This window comes from Monodon monoceros, unplaced genomic scaffold (assembly GCF_005190385.1).
Source record: "Monodon monoceros isolate NGI ecotype Baffin Bay Population unplaced genomic scaffold, NGI_Narwhal_1 Super_Scaffold_5, whole genome shotgun sequence".
Taxonomy (NCBI): Eukaryota; Metazoa; Chordata; class Mammalia; order Artiodactyla; family Monodontidae; genus Monodon; species Monodon monoceros.
The window spans coordinates 107286465-107303398 of NW_021703782.1; the positions used below are offsets into that span (position 1 = coordinate 107286465).

Here is a 16934-nt window from a genome sequence, read left to right on the forward strand (position 1 = left end):
GGGTACGGGGTTGTCAGTTTTTATAGGAGCGGATAATTTCATAGGTCACGAGTGGGAGGTGTGTTCCAGCTATTTGGGGGCAGGTAGCTTTCAAAGAATGTGGGTTTGGACTTGTTTGCTTCTTTGTGTCTAGATTCCTTTTGACAGAAGCTGAGAAAGTATAAAGGAAAACATTAAGGGCGAAGCTGCCCACTGTCCTTAAGTCGTGTCTTTGTCTCTCCTGTCACACGTGGTGGCTTCTCTCAGGTGCTCTGTCATTTAGCGTCACTGCCGTGCCACTTTCCCTGAGAGGAGGCTTCGCTGAGTCTTCACAGGCACGCCCAGCTCTGCTGCGCTGTGTTTTGCCTTCCAGGAGTCACTGGCTGTTTCTGCCTTTGAGCCTGCACCCTTGTTCCCTTCTCCTCCTCCAGTGTCATTACCTCAGAGGACTGGATTGGGGAGACACACCATACATCTAACTAACAATCTCTGCTTCTGAGCATCTTCTTTTTTCCCCTTTTGTTTCTGAGGAAATTTCAGCGGAAGCCTTCTTCGGAATCTTAGCTTTCATGTGAGCTTCAAAAGCACTTAAACAAATGGTGATTGGCTCGTTGAAGAGGTTATGGAGGAAGGGCTTCATTCCCAGCTGCCGCTATGTTCTGAAAGTAGCTGTGGCCTTGAGAGGGCAGCCGTTCTCAAGAGGGTCCTCAGGATCAGAACTTTTTTCATAATAAGACTTTAGCAGCCTTCTTTGCGTTTGATGTTTGCACTGATGGCGCAAAAGCAGAGGTGGGTAAAACAGCTGGCGCCTTAGCATGATTCAGGACGGTGGCACCAAACTGTTAGTGGCCGCTGCATTCTTCATTACCATCTACTTCCTGGGGGTGAAAAAGGCTCACTTCACTTAAGAATGACCTTGATGAATTAGGAGAAAGTACTAATGTTATTCAGTCTCGACCCTTGAATATTTGTCTTTACCATCCTGTGTGGGATGGGACGTACCCAGGAAGCACTTGTGCATTGTACCGGGCTGTGGTGGTCATCTTGAGGAAAAGCGTGTGTGCAGTTGTTTGAGTTGTGAGGCGAACTCTCTGCTTTCTCTCGGGACACTGTTTTTATTTGAAAGAATGATGACAGTCGAACTGTGTTTACTCAGACCTGGGCTTTTGACAAACATTTTCCTGAAAATGAACGAAGTGAATGTGTCACTTCATGAAAACAATTAAAAATATTTGCTGTCAGTGATCTGATTTTCACTTGAAAGCACAGATTTTAATTTAGGAAAACTTATAATCTACCACTGTAAGCTCGACAGCTTCCCAGTTCTTAACAGACACCTGGTGTGAGCAGGGGTGATATTAAACAAATGTGACTTTAAAAATATTTTATGATACCACTTTCAGTATTTCAGAGATCTGCTTAACTCAATGAAACAATATTTTCTACCTGATCAGTGCATGTTACACAGTCATGCATGAATAAAAGGTCCATTCAGAGTCTAAGATGGACCAGTGGATTTTACTGTGACAGAGTGCGAAAGTTCATTGCTACAGGGACTTACCTGGTGGTGGAGTGGTTAAGAATCTGCCTGCCAATGCAGGGGACATGGGTCCGATCCCTGGTCCGTGAAGATCCCACGTGCCACAGAGCAACTAAGCCCGTGTGCCACAACTACCAAGCCTGCGCTCTGGAGCCGGCAAGCCACAACTGCTGAAGCCCACGCGCCACAACTACTGAGCCCACGTGCCGCAACTACTGAGCCCGTGTGCTGCAGCTGCTGAAGCCTGTGCACCTAGGGCCCATGCTCCACAGCAGGAGAGGCCACCGCAATGAGAAGCCCGCGACCCTGCTCACCACAGCTAGAGAAAGCCCGTGTGCAGCAACGAAGACCCAACACAGCCAAAAATTAAAAAACAAATTTTTTTTAATTAAAAAAACCCAGTAATCTAAAAAAGAAAAGAAAGTTCATTGCTACAGTTTCAGATTCCCTACCTCACCTATCTTTAAGAAGCTACCATTTGTCAGGCTTTAATGCAGAATCAAAGACGACTGTTCACAGTTCTCTGAGAAGGCCGACATCTGATTAGGCCCTATTTTCTTTATAGACTTCAACCAAAACACTCCCTCACTCCAGATTTGAAGGCAGAAGCAGGTACAAGAATCCAGTCGTGTCCTATTCAGCCAGACGTTACAGGGATTTACAAAAGTGGAGGACGGCTTCACTCTTCTCGTGAAATTCTTTTGAAAGCTATTTTTAATAAGGGAAACATTGTTTATATTAACATGTAATGGATTATTTATTTTTGTTACTTTTAAATGAATTATTAAATGTTTTTGAAATTTTTTTCAATTTCTAATATGGTAAGTATTGGTAGGCTCTACCCACGTCAACAAAAGCTCTTTGTGGTCCTCAGTAATTTTTTTAAAGTGTGAAGGGGTCCTGGGCTTCCCTGGTGGCGCAGCGGTTGAGAGTCCGCCTGCCGATGCAGGGGACACGGGTTCGTGCCCCGGTCTGGGAGGATCCCACATGCCGTGGAGCGGCTGGGCCTGTGAGCCATGGCCGCTGAGCCTGCGCGTCCGGAGACTGTGCTCCACAACGGGAGAGGCCACAACAGTGAGAGGCCTGCGTACCGCAAAAAAAAAAAAAAAAAAAAAAGTGTGAAGGGGTCCTGACATTGAAAGTTTGAGAAACGTGTGTTAGGGACAAGGCTTCTTGAGTCTGGTGGTCACGATGACCGTGAAGGGGAGTGAAAAGCCTGCCTGGTTCTCTTCTCCTGTGCCTACTGAGCCCGTTTCAGACTTACTTGGCCATATTCTATGACTATTTAAGATGTCTGTTCATTCTGGGCAACTCACAGGGGGGGAAACAATGTTTCATTTGGATGTATTCATATAAACAGGCCTAATGAAAAACCCACTGATGAGAAAGGAAGAGAAATACCCCTGTCTGTTTTTATAGATAAAGCCTTATTGGAACACAGCTGTGCAGTGTGTATGCCTGTGGTTTGTGGCTGCTTTTGCGCTGAGGTGGCAGAGATTCCCCGGCCCGCAAGGCCAGACGCCTGCTCTCCAGGCCTGCATAGAAACAGTTTGCCGGCTCCTGGCTGTTGTACTGTTGTAGACATTTAAGAGATACCGTTTTAAAAACCGTACCTACAGTGTAGTGCTGTTGACTGACTTCATTTATACTGAGCACTTTGAAAACTATTAAGCTCACATAGATGTAAGAAATCACTGCTTTTACGTATTTGCCGAACTCCAACTTTTGTATCCAGCACTGTGTTCTTTGTTGTTTGATTGGAAAAATAGCTTTTGCATCTTCACCTGCTCTGGTGTATACCTGACCTGTTTACTCTGATGGGAATTGGTACTTTTCTTTAACTAGCAAGATGGCTTTTCGCATGGATCTCCTCTGTTTACCAGCAGGGCTTTGGGTTGCACCCTTCCGCCTGGCCCATGTGAGTAAGCACCTTTTCCTGATTTCAGTTCCTGGTTATAATTCCAGCTTTGTCCAAGTGGAAACTAAGGTAGCCCCAGATGCACTGATGCTCTAGGCACTGAGGACTGTGATTAGGTTAAACTTGGAGACTCTGGGTCAAAAGCCTGGAGGGGAAGAAGGAGGGCAGGAGAAGGGGGAGCCTCCCGGCTGCACATCTGGCGTGATTCCATCTCTCGGCATGGGGCTGGGGCGGGAGGTGAGGGTTGAGGGCGGTGCTCTAGGACGGGGTGCGGCCTGGGCAAGGCTGATTTCCTCCAGAACTGCCTGCCGTCTGCTAGTGTCTGCCCCACTGTGGAGTGTAGTCTGTTGGGCTCCTGGCTGTGGAGCGCTGTTTCCTGATGATAGGAGAGAAGAGGCAGAAGAAATGAGATTCCCTTTATCCGGTCCCTCAGAAGATGTTCATGCTTCCTTTTGTCCGTGTGTAGCTAGAGCACGTACTTGTAAATCCACCTCTGTGCCAGCAGTCTGACGCATACCACGGGAGCACTGTAACAGTCCTCGGCTCCGGAAGGGTGGAGTGTTAGGCAGACCACTTTCTCTCCCGCAGTGTGATAGAAGTACTCATAAAACCTCCTACCTCTCTTAAGGCTTGAGGTGAGGGGGCATATGTCGAGCTCTCAAAAGGATTCTGTCCTGTGCTCAGGGCCACTTCACTGAAGTGTGTGGCGACCCTCTGACTCTGATGTTCTTCCCATGGCATCCGGGAGTGCCTTACCCTGGCGTGTGCCACTAGGCACTTCAGGTGCGTGTAGGGGGTGCATGGCCTTCAGCAAAATTTCAAACAAATCTGTGACCCTAGGAAGAGTGAAAACCATAGCTAAGTAGACTGTCATGAAGAGAGAATGAGGGAAAAAAGTGTATTTTATGAGACTGGCTTAATACAGTGATTTTTAATTTTTTTTAAAATTTTATTTATTTGTTTATTTTTGGCTGCGTTGGGTCTTCATTGCTGCGCGCGGGCTTTCTGTAGTTGCAGCAAGCGGGGACTACTCTTCGTTGCGGTGCGCAGGCTTCTCACTGCGGTGTCTTCTCTTGCTGCGGAGCACGGGCTCTAGGCGCGTGGGCTTCAGTAGTTGTGGCACGTGGGCTCAGTAGTTGTGACACACGGGCTTAGTTGCTCTGCGGCATGTGGGATCTTCCTGGACCAGGGCTCGAACCCATGTCCCCTGCGTTGGCAGGCAGATTCTTAAGCACTGCGCCACCAGGGAAGCCCAGTGATTTTTAATTTCTTTAAACACCAAAACCTTCTCATTACTTGCCCTCCGCAGATGTGAACCTAATCACAGCTTCTAATCAACATTTTGAAATAATCATTTAGCCAGTGATACCGCCCTGAGTTCGTATAATCTACAACCAAAAGCAAAGGGGCCCCTCATGTCCTCAGGCTGAGAACCAGCCTCATCATGGTCACATTACCAGTTTTTTATTAGGCCTTTAAAACATTGGGAACCTAACTGCCTGAGGGGTCCCTCCCTTGGCCACCCAGCGGGCCTGGTCAGTAATCTGGGTTGGCGGCCCACCTTGGCTCCGGGCGTGGTTCTCTGTCTAGGGGTGTCAGCATGCATTTGACTCTGAGAGTCTCGAGACAGACACAGTTGAAACCAGCTCTTCTCCATCACTGCAGTACTCAGGGAGGTCCGGCTCTCTTATTGAGAAGGTGCTGTCTGCTGTTAACCAGCTGTGTCTTTAAGCAGTGGGATGTCTCACTTCCTCACAGCCACGGACTGAATCTGTGCAGTGGGCGGCCCTGGGGCTGGGGGAGTCCCAGACACTCTACTCGGCTCAGCTCATTGCGGACTTCCAGAGACGGGACGTGATGGGAGGGGCTGACAGGAGCCGAGTCTGAGATCAGCTTGGCCCTGAGGACCCTTCCTCTAGCGGGGCCTTTGGTGTGGTTCTGGAGTATAAGGGAAGCAAAAGGCAGAAATTTGCTTGACTTGACAGTGCACGTCTTCATAGAATTACTTTCCTCGTGTGGGATGGCCATCAGCCGCTCTCTTGGGCCATTCTTGTTTCTTTCTTTTTATTAGTCATTTAAGATAAAATTTTGCTTACAGTAAGATGCACAGTCATTAACTGTTCAGCTCATGACTTTTGACCACTCCTGGGTCATTGATTTAAGTATATATTGGAAATGTATTTTGAACCACTTTTCACACAACCCTCAACAGTTTGAAGGTCAAAGAGTTTCCTTCTCTAAGTAGTTCTTCTTGTATTAGCGCACCCTTCCTCGTACTTGCTGATACCTTCTCTGCAAGATGCGTTAGTGGAATCTCTTCTTAGTGGAGGCCATAGGGCACCCCATGAGCTGATCACTCCCCAGAAAAGACCCTTTCAGAACAGTGGGGTCCCAGGTCAGTGTGTGGCCTGGCTTTCAGGTCTGTGCTTGACCGTGAACAGGGGAAGCAGCCCTGTCCCCCGTACAGAGTGGGCCTGGGCCCGATGCTGAAGCAGGTTGTGGAAATGGTACTACTGAGGGTGAGTCAGAGTGAGTCTCCTGCCGTCCAGGCTTTGCCATCACACTCATTTCTTTAATTTTTGTGCTTGACTCAAAATTCCCTCTGAAGCGTGGCAGGGAGGAAGCAGGAGAAAAAGGTGATGGGTAGATGAGGATGTTTTTAAGCCCTGAGGCTTTCCTTACTCCCCGGGAAGGATTTTCACCCTTTAAGCGGCTGTCGTGGGCCTTTGCCTCTGTGTCCCATGGATCATCCAGTATTGACTCCTCAATACTGGATTGCTGGCAGCTCCTGGGCATTGCCCACGCTCTGAGCCACCATCACATCCCTGAGCTGCCAGTGGATTACAAAGCTATGAATTGCCTTTCTCTTAGCACAAAGTGTAGGTGTTAAGAGCTTGGTCCTTGGAGGGAGGGACTTGGGTTTGAGCACTGGCCTCCCCACTTACAAGCTATGTGACCTTGGTAATTTACTAAACAACTTCAGGCCTGAGTCCTTCATCTGTGAGGCAGTGGTAACAATGCCTCTTCCCTCATAGAGGATGTTGTGAGGATTACATGAGATGAAGCATGAGGGGTGCCCAGGCAGATGCCTGGTGCGTGGTTACCACTCAATAGATGTGACCACCAGCACTATTGTTCTTTTCATTGTCACAGTTCCGAGACCACCCAGGGAAGACCACTGGGAGGAAGGGGACGACCTGCCTTCTTGCCAGCCTGTTTAGTTACCCATTGGTGTAAAGAGGAAAGGTGAAAGTCTAGGGAAGGTGTGGTGTTTCCTCTAGGTCGGGCGCGTTTGCTCTTTTGCCACTGCATCAGAGAACTGACTTGTTAAGCATGTGAGAACCTGGGTTCTTCCTGCCTCGTGGGCACTTGTTCTGTGGCTCATCAGTAAAAAGCACTTTGCCAAAACCCAGAGCCGTGGCTGTTTCCCTGAGTGAGTGGGAGGAAGAGGAACCCACAAGAGGTCAGCCTTGTAGGAGCTCCTGAAGCAGGTGGCCCTGCTCCCTCCCTGCCCCCAATCCCTGCCCTTCCCCATTCCCTGGGAGGCTTTTCAAAATCCTTATAGCCAGGCCCAATTGCAGAAGAATCAGGGGCAACCTGGGCATCTGTCCTTAAATAAAGCTCTCCAGATGATTCTGGTGCTCACCGGTTAAGAGCCATTGCCATAAAGAAATTCTAACCCACCACTAAGACATTCTCCTCTAAAGGAGACTGATGCCCAGAGAAGGAAGTGGCAGGCCAGGCTAGGGCACACTGAGTTACGATGGTGCAGCGACCAGAATTCGGGTCTCCTGGCTCCTTCCGAGGTATTTTTCCTCTCATCTTGCTCATTCTGTTACCATATTTGCTGTTCCTCGTGGTGGGATCAAAAATAGCCAGCCCAGACGTGGTGAGCCTCACTCCTTTGGGAGACCAGCCCTGCCGTGGTCCAGTAAGCCGCAGGCCTTCGGCGCTCTTAGCTGCAGGGAAAGCTTTTTTGGAAGAAAAGCAAGGGGAGGCTTGGGATTCCAGGCTGCGACGTGCTGCATCACTGCCCATTGCAGGACACTGGTGAGGTTGCACCCTCGGAGCTGGTTCCTCCTCTGCTCAGCGTGCTGACTCAGCATGTGCACATGGCAGCCCTGCTTCCAGGAGAGCCCAGGGCCACCACTTGTTCCCGTTTCACTTACTAGAGCCTGGACTCCTGCCAGATGTGGCAGCCACCACAACGCATTTGGTATTGGAAAACTATAAACAGTTGACCCTTGAACAGCGCGGGGCTTGGGGCAGTCGAACCCTCTGCGCAGTCGAAAATCGGTGAGTATAACAGTCACCGCTGTTCTTCCGTATCTGCATTCCACAAACCACGGGTCCCCTAGTACTGTAGTATTTACAGTTGGGGGAGAAAATCCACGTCAGGGTGGACCTGAGCAGTTCAAATCCGTGTTGTTCAAGGATCAGCTGTCATCCTAATACAGTCCTAATGCTGTAACATCAGACGTTCATCTGGTGCTTACTGTGTGCTGTTTGTCTTCCACGTACCGTGTCAATCAATTCCTCCAACCAACCCTAGTGGTAGGTGGTGTTATTCTTGTTTTACAGATGAAGGAACTGAGGCTCAGAGAAGTTAGGTGAATTATCTGAGGTCACACAGCCAGTAAACAGCACAGTTGGAATTAGAACCCAAGATGTTCAGATGTGCAGGGCCTACGCTGTCACTCACAACAATAAGTGAGCTTGCTTCTTGCCTTCACAGCCGTGGCTGTGACTGGAACACCCATGTGGGACCCGGGAGCCTGATCCCACCAGCAGCAGACTCGCAAACGGATGTCTTTCTTGTGACTGGAAATGATGTCTATTGTGACTGGTGGGTTTCGGGATCAACCCTGAGCCCTGCGTATTGTGGCTGCATTTCTTAAGAGTCAACACCGGTTGTTCCCGAGGTCCGTTTATTTGTTCTAGCACGTGTCCTGGGATGGTGCAGCATCGGTGCCCGTGCTGACGTTTCCTCGTGTTGCCTGGACGTCATGTGAAGGCTCGTTTTTTGAGTGCTTCCTGGCCTGCCTGACTTCTCGGAGTGTCTGACAGGCAGCCGTGGTGGTGCAGATCGCAGGGGGATGGGAGAGGCAGTGCCTCCCTGCCTTCCTCTGATCCCATGGAGACCTGCGGTGACCTGACCCCTCTGCTTCCTCTCAGTCAGCCCTCCCTCTGCCCCTGATTTGCTTTCCTGTGATGGCGGGGGGCTCAGACTTCACCTGAAGAATTCTCTCTGGTACTCTCAACTTCATCCCACCCCTCCCCCAGCCACTAAGACAGGATCCACCTTGTTCCCTGGCCCGCCACTGCTCTGCCCTGTCAGACAGATCCCTTGCCACTTCGAGGAACCTCTACAAATACAAGGTTTTTTTTTTTTTTTTAATCTTTATTGGAGTATAATTGCTTTACAATGGTGTGTTAGTTTCTGCTTCATAACAAAGTGAATCAGTTATACATATGTTCCCATATCTCTTCCCTCTTGCGTCTCCCTCCCTCCCACCCTCCCTATCCCACCCCTCCAGTCGGTCACAAAGCACCAAGCTGATCTCCCTGTGCTATGCGGCTGCTTCCCACTAGCTATCCACCTTACGTTTGGTAGTGTATATATGTCCATACCTCTCTCTCGCTTTGTCACAACTTACCCTTCCCCCTCCCCATATCCTCAAGTCCATTCTCTAGTAGGTCTGTGTCTTTATCCCTGTCTTACCCCTAGGTTCTTCATGACATTTTTTTTTCTTAAATTACATATATACGTGTTAGCATACGGTATTTGTCTTTCTCTTTCTGACTTACTTCACTCTGTATGACAGACTCTAGGTCTATCCACCTCATTACAAATAGCTCAGTTTCGTTTCTTTTTATGGCTGAGTAATATTCCATTGTATATATGTGCCACATCTTCTTTATCCATTCATCCGATGATGGACACTTAGGTTGTTTCCATCTCCGGGCTATTGTAAATAGAGCTGCAATGAACATTGTGGTGCATGACTCTTCTTGAATTATGGTTTTCTCAGGGTAGATGCCCAGTAGTGGGATTGCTGGGTCATATGGTAGTTCTATTTGTAGTTTTTTAAGGAACCTCCATACTGTTCTCCATAGTGGCTGAACCAATTCACATTCCCACCAGCAGTGCAAGAGTGTTCCCTTTTCTCCACACCCTCTCCAGCGTTTATTGTTTCTAGATTTTTTGATGATGGCCATTCAGGCAGGAATGTACAGTGGAGAAAGGACAGCCTCTTCAGTAAGTGGTGCTGGGAAAACTGGACAGGTACATGTAAAAGTATGAGATTAGATCACTCCCTAACACCATACACAAAAATAAGCTCAAAATGGATTAAAGACCTAAATGTAAGGCCAGAAACTATCAAACTCTTAGAGGAAAACATAGGCAGAACACTCTGACACAAATCACAGCAAGATCCTTTCTGACCCACCTCCTAGAGAAATGGAAATAAAAACAAAAATAAACAAATGGGACCTAATGAAACTTCAAAGCTTTTGCACAGCAAAGGAAACCATAAACAACATGAAAAGACAACCCTCAGAATGGGAGAAAATATTTGCAAATGAAGCAACTGACAAAGGATTAATCTCCAAAACTTACAAGCAGCACATGCAGCTCAATAACAAAAAAACAAACAACCCGATCCAAAACTGGGCAGAAGACCTAAATAGACATTTCTCCAAAGAAGATAACACAGACTGCCAACAAACACATGAAAGGATGCTCAACATCATTAATCATTAGAGAAATGCAAATCAAAACTATAATGAGGTGTCAAATTCAAGGTTTTTGACCTTAGTGGGGCTCTCATTCTTCTTCTTCTTCTTCTTTTTTTTTTTTTTTTTGTGGCCGCACTGCACAGCTTGTGGGATCTTAGTTCCGCGACCAGGGATTGAGTCCCGGCCCTCGGCAGTGGAAGTGCCGAGTCCTAACCACTGGACCGCCAGGGAAGTCCCTGGACTCTTATTCTTGACTCTTCCATCTTTTCTCCAGAGAGATTATTCCAAAATGTAGATGTGATTCAGGCTTTGCCCTGCTTGAGATGCTTCAGAGGCTCCCTGGGGCCTTGGCATCAACGAGGAGAGCAGCTCGTGGTCTGCGTCTGACTGAGTTTTGGGCTTTGTCCTCAGCCCAGCCGTGTCCCTAGCCTCTCCGCAGTCCAGCTGCGCTGAGCTGCTTTCTCTGCACCGAGACGTGATACCAGCATCTCCAAACCTTGGTATCTGCTCTTCCCCAACGTTCTCTCTGCTCGGCCTCTCCACTCTCGCTCCCTCCTGAGCCCCCGTCAGGCCTCTGCTTGGACACCACCTCCTTTGGGAATCCTGTCTTTCCTCACTATCCCCTTAGTCTGAGTTGGGAGCCCTTCAGTTGGGCATGGCCATGGCAACCATGCATATCCCAGCACAGCACCACGAAATCCAGGAATAGAAACATGCTGCTTCTCTCTGTTGGGCTGATGTTCCTTGTTGAAGCAAAGGCAGGAGATTCATTTGCCAGGATTTATTTCAGCAAGCAAAATTCAGAAGAGACTTGGAAAGCATTTTTATTGTCTAAATGGTCTGGTTGTTGGTGCTGTTTTTTGTCAGTTATTCACAAAGAAGAGGATTGAACGTGCAAATTCAAGACCGATTTGCTTGTTTGGAAGGGGCCCAGTTCTCGTAGGCCACCTGGTTTTATGGGGCAGAGTGCAGGAGCAGCTGGCCATGTCGCTGACTGCCGCCAGTGTGAGCAGAGACTCAAACGCAGAGAGGAACACAGAAGGAACGCTCGTTCATGCAAACGTGCAGAGTTTGAAATCTGGTGACGTAGTTATCCGACACTTCTCAGTTTTAACATCTTGACCTCGTGAAGCCTCTCCTGTCCCCCAGGCGGGGAGGAGAACCTGACCCCACACCCGCACAGCCCAGTACTCTGTGCGTTTAGCATTGTGAGTGGATGGCCAGTGATCCAGTGCCTCTCCTTCCCTAAGGGATGGCAGCCACCCCTGGGGCAGGCGCCGTGGTCACTGCTGCATCCAGGGGCCTGGCCCAGAGTCAGAGTAGATGAAGAAGGACGGAGAACCAGAGAGATTTAATTTAAAAAATAGCAAGACTGCCAGAGGGGTTGCTAGATAAGAAAGCTTTTGCTGATCTGCCTGCTTCATTTAGCTTCTTCAGGTGTTACCTGAGTGCATGAGTCCATCACAGCTCTATATGTGGGTATTATAGCCTCTCGATTTGGGGAGTTAGAATTTCTCAGATTTTCTGAACCTTCTCTCATTGACACACTCAGTTTCTCAGAGCGGATTCTTGCAGATACTGTTAGTTGATAATCACCTTGAAGATTAATTCAGGACTCCAGGAATCCTAAGCTTGACTGCCCCCCGACTAATCATGAGCCAGAGGGGGGCGACAGAAGGAAGTCGCTCCTTCACCACCCACAGTTCCGTTCCTAAAGGGAACCAGTAATTAAATGTTACTGAGCAAAATTAATTCGCCTCCTGCAGGGAGGTTTATGATGAATGAAAGGATTGCTAATCGGGGAGGGAGCCGGGCTACCCTCTGTGGTCATCAATATTTCATGGCCATTGGCGGTGGCAGGAAGTTAGCTGTCCTGGCTCCCTGACCTTGAGCAGTCTTGAAGGTAGGGCAAAGCTGGGGAGGTTGTATTTAAAGGGCTCTGTTACAAGACACTTAGTGAAAACCTAAGTGAAATTTGCAAGACGCACCCATGGGTTAATTGAATTTACGCCCTCAGTTAGCTGGAGGCTCCCCTGGATGGGGCTCAGGGACCCATCTGGGACTGGTCCTATTGGGGGGTGCAGCCCTGTAGCCACAGTGGCAGAGCTGAAATGTTTAACGATGGCTTTGGGGGTGGCGGGGGAAGAGTCCTGATTGGTGGTGTCTGCCGATTTCTGTGGTGTCGCTGTATTCTCAGCATGGCTGTTTAAAGCTTCTGAACGTGGAGTGGAGAGGTGCACTGGTTTACTGGAGCTGGGAGTCCCAGCATGTTGCCGCCACAGCTCCCAAATTCTTCCTGGTGACTGGGGGAGACCCTGCCAAACTGCATTTCCAGAAATACAGATGTGCCCCCGACCCCTTGGGCGGTACCCATGTGCATTAGACTTGGCCTCTTGACTGAGAGGGTACCTGAATATGATGGGCTTTAAGAATGAGAAAAGGAGTAGCCTCTCATTTTGTTCTTTTCTTCTCCCCAGCTGCCATTAACTTGGCAAAGCTGAAACTTTTCAGACATTACTACGTCTTGGTGAGTAAAAAATTCCTAAATTTGTAAATAAGGTCAATTCATGGAGTAGAGCTAATGAACTTCCAAAACATTGGTAGAAGCACAGGAAGTGTGCTACCTGGAGCTGTGTGTGGGCTTCGTTTTACAAAACCAGATGGGGGCCGTGGACATGGGAAATTAAATATCTGAGTTACTTCTGTTTAAATTTTAGTTTTAAATTTGGCTTTAAATACTCAGAAAAGTAATACATGCTTGATATTTTTAAAATGCAGGATTATAGGAACACAGCAAAAGCCCCTTATGACCCCGACCTTCTATACCCCTTCCCCTTTTCTTCCTCCTCCCCCAGGTATTATGGTTAACAGTTCAATGGTTATTTCGCTAGATTCCTTTCTAGGCATATGCCTAGAAGCATAGCTGTTCCTTTGACTTGCTTTTTAAAAAATTCATTTACAAAAATGGGATCATATCTACAAACAGGACTGGAATGAACATGAAAAGTCCATATAAACGTAGCACCAAAGGCAGGACTTACTATAAGTTATTAGAGTCATAATTTCCTGGACTATATAAGGTATAGATTTCTTCTAGAATTTGCTTCCGTACTACTAAACAAAAGCTTCTGAGTCATCTTCATCTGTGGTTTTGGCATTGACTGTCATTTTGCACAGTCCCCTGCAAGCCTGTCTGCCCTAGGTGCGGTCGCAGTGAGCCGTCCACTCTCGAGGGGTCATCATGTTGAATCCTTTTCACGTCCTCTCTTAATGGAATGCTTAGAATTATCGGTGCTTCCCCTGAGCGTGGACCTCAAACATTTGCAGCATCTGCTCAAGAGACTTAAAAATCAGTATTTTCCCTGTGTGGCTTTATTTCGCTATTACTGCTGGAAAATATTTCTCAAATCCTGGGAATAAAAAACTATTACCCTTTGGGGCTTGAAATCAGTGGGTTATGTATGAGAATTAGGCGACGAAGGGGTTACTCAGGAATTAAGAGCAACTACAGCAAAGTGTCCTCCCAGTGGGTGTGACTGTGATCAGTCAATATCTTGGTCACCTAGAGAAAAAGAAGAAATCCTTTCTAATGTAACTAGCAGAGCATCTGTCTCTCTGCCATGTTTACTAATTAGCACTATAAGTGTCAAATAATCTTCAGGTAATTCTGTTTTCTCTTTTATAGTTAATTTGTGAAAGCAGGTCATTGGAAGAAAGGGGTGCCATAATTTCTATGTTGATTTTATTTCTTGTTTTCTTTGCCCCTCATATAGATCGTATGTTATATATACTTCACCAGGATTATTGCATTTCTCCTCAAACTTGCTGTTCCGTTCCAGTGGAAGTGGCTCTACCAGGTATGCTGCTCACAGGGGACAGTGCCAGAGAATTTGTGTCTGAGGATGAAGTCTTAGGGTGTAACTTAAGATCGTTACTAATTTATTTGGCAGTGGCCACTAAGACTTTTTGTCTCTTCCGGTCTGCAATTAAGACGATATGTTTGTCCAGGAAAGCTGCTGGATTACATGAGAAATCTGGAAGTAATTGCATTATTGATTTTAGTTTTCAATTTTAAAGGTTTTTGCAGAGAAAAGCCTCAGGCCGAGAAAGACTTGCCCTGTATAATTAAAATCTAGATGAAGTCAGTTAGAGGGCTTAGAATAGCTTGGAATCCAGACCTCCCTTTTTCTTGCCCATTATTACTATTTCAATAATAAAGTATCTTTGCAATATACTAGAACTAGGGTAGCCACCATATGATTTCGAGACTTTTTTCTGGAGGCTCTCACTTGGTACTTTAGACACTGTAGGAAAATGTATGTATGTAATGAGCTCTTAAAAGGTGCCAATGAAGACACTTAAAGCAAGGAGTCTCAAATGTCATCTCTGGGCAGAATGCTCCTAGCTAAGGCTTCAGCAAATCCTCTAAGGAAAATGCTCCCCAGCGGTCAGCTCTGGCATTTGAGTGACTGATCTGCGAGTGGTCGGGGGGAGGGGTCAGTTTGTTTAGTTCCACTGCTTTCTGAAGAACAGTATTCTAATCCCTTTATTTGGGGGTGGTTTTAAAATTTGCAGCTCCTGGATGAAACGGCCACGCTGGTGTTCTTTGTTCTAACGGGGTATAAGTTCCGTCCAGCTTCAGATAACCCCTACCTACAACTTTCTCAGGAAGAAGATGACTTGGAAATGGAATCTGTGTAAGAATCTCCTTTCTTCCCTTCCCTCCCTCGCCCCTCACGTAACTAAGAGCAGCGTGGTATGAACTGGAGCAGCTGCTCTCCACAGTTTGTTGCTCCAGAGGTTGTCCCTCTTATTTTTTTTTTTTTTTTTTTTTTTTGCGGTACGTGGACCTCTCACTGTTGCAGCCTCTCCCGTTGCGGAGCACACGCTCCGGACGCGCAGGCTCAGCGGCCATGGCTCACGGGCCCAGCCGCTCCACGGCATGTGGGATCTTCCCAGACCAAGGCACGAACCCGTTGTCCCCTGCATTGGCATGCGGACTCTCAACCACTGCGCCCACCAGGGAAGCCCCTCACTGTAGTTTTGATTTGCATTTCTCTAGTGATTAGTGATGTTGAGCATCCTTTCATGTGTTTGTTGGCAGTCTGTATATCATCTTTGGAGAAATGTCTATTTAGGTCTTCTGCCCAGTTTTGGATTGGGCTGTTTGTTTTCTTGATATTGAGCTGCATGAGCTGCTTGTAAATTTTGGAGATTAATCCTTTGTCAGTTGCTTCATTTGCAAATATTTTCTCCCATTCTGAGGGTTGTCTTTTCATCTTGTTTATGGTTTCCTTTGCGCTGCAAAAGCTTTGAAGTTTCATTAGGTCCCATTTGTTTATTTCTGTTTTTATTTCCATTTCTCTAGGAGGTGGGTCAAAAAGGATCTTGCTGTGATGTATGTCATGGAGTGTTCTCCCTATATTTCCCTCTAAGAGTTTGATAGTTTCTGGCCTTACATTTAGGTCTTTAATCCATTTTGAGTTTATTTTTGTGTATGGTGTTAGAGAGTGCTCCAATTTCATTCTTTTACATGTAGCTGTCCAGCTTTCCCAGCACCGCTTATTGAAGAGGCTGTCTTTTCTCCATTGTATATTTTTGCCTCCTTTATCAAAAATAAGATGACCATATGTGCATGGGTTTATCTCTGGGCTTTCTATCCTGTTTGATTGATCTGTATTTCTGTTTTTGTGCCAGTACCATACTGTCTTGATGATGGTAGCTTTGTAGTATAGTCTGAAGTCAGGGAGCCTGATTCCTCCTGCTCCGTTTTTCTTTCTCAAGATTGCTTTGGCTATTTGGGCTCTTTTGTGTTTCCATACAAATTGTGAAACTTTTTGTTCTAGTTCTGTGAAAAATGCCATTGGTAGTTTGATAGGGATTGCATTGAATCTGTAGATTGCTTTGGGTAATATAGTCATTTTCACAATGTAGATTCTTCCGGTCCAAGAACATGGTATATCTCTCCATCTGTTTGTATAATCTTTCATTTCTTTTTTTTTTTTTTTTACATATGGTGTTTTTTTTGAATTTTATTTATTTTTTTATACAGCAGGTTCTTATTAGTTATCCATTTTATACATATTAGTGTATATATATCAATCCCAATCTCCCAATTTAATTTCTTTCATCAGTGTCTTACAGTTTTCTGCATACAGGTCTTTTGTCTCCTTAGGTAGGTTTATTCCTAGGTATTTTATTCTTTTTGTTGCAGTGGTAAACAGGAGTGTTTTCTTAATTTCTCTTTCAGATTTTTCATCATTAGTGGATAGGAATGTAAGAGATTTTCTGTGCATTAACTTTGTATCCTGCTACTTTACCAAATTCATTGATTAGCTCTAGTAGTTTTCTGGTAGCATCTTTAGGATGCTCTATGTATAGTATCATGTCATCTACAAAGAGTGACAGTTTTACTTCTTCTTTTCCGATTTGGATTCCTTTTACTTCTTTTTATTTTCTGATTGCTGTGACTAAAACTTCCAAAACTATGTTGAGTAATAGTGGTGAGAGTGGACAGCCTTGTCTTGTTTCCTGATCTTAGTGGAAATGGTTTCAGTTTTTCACCATTGAGACCAATGTTGGCTGTGAGTTTGTCATATATGGCCTTTATTATGTTGAGGTAAGTTCCCTCTATGCCTACTTTCTGGAGGGTTTTTATCATAAATGGGTGTTGAATTTTGTTGAAAGCTTTTTCTGCATCTATTGAGATGATCATATGGTTTTTCTCCTTCGGTTTGTTAATATGGTGTATCACGT

At 46.4% G+C, this 16934-nt stretch overlaps 1 protein-coding gene across 2 annotated transcripts in view; it reads left to right on the forward strand.

The window, feature by feature from the left end:
* The window catches only part of GPR107 (G protein-coupled receptor 107), a 73066-nt gene that overhangs the window by 43553 nt on the left and 12579 nt on the right, over nt 1-16934 (forward strand). The window contains exons 16-19 of one of the 2 annotated variants that reach the window (XM_029201499.1): nt 7508-7543; nt 12656-12705; nt 13952-14035; nt 14754-14875. In XM_029201499.1, coding sequence (XP_029057332.1) covers nt 7508-7543; nt 12656-12705; nt 13952-14035; nt 14754-14875 — 292 coding nt within the window. The remainder of the gene's footprint in view (nt 1-7507; nt 7544-12655; nt 12706-13951; nt 14036-14753; nt 14876-16934) is intronic. The other variant, XM_029201498.1, reaches the window with a different exon arrangement.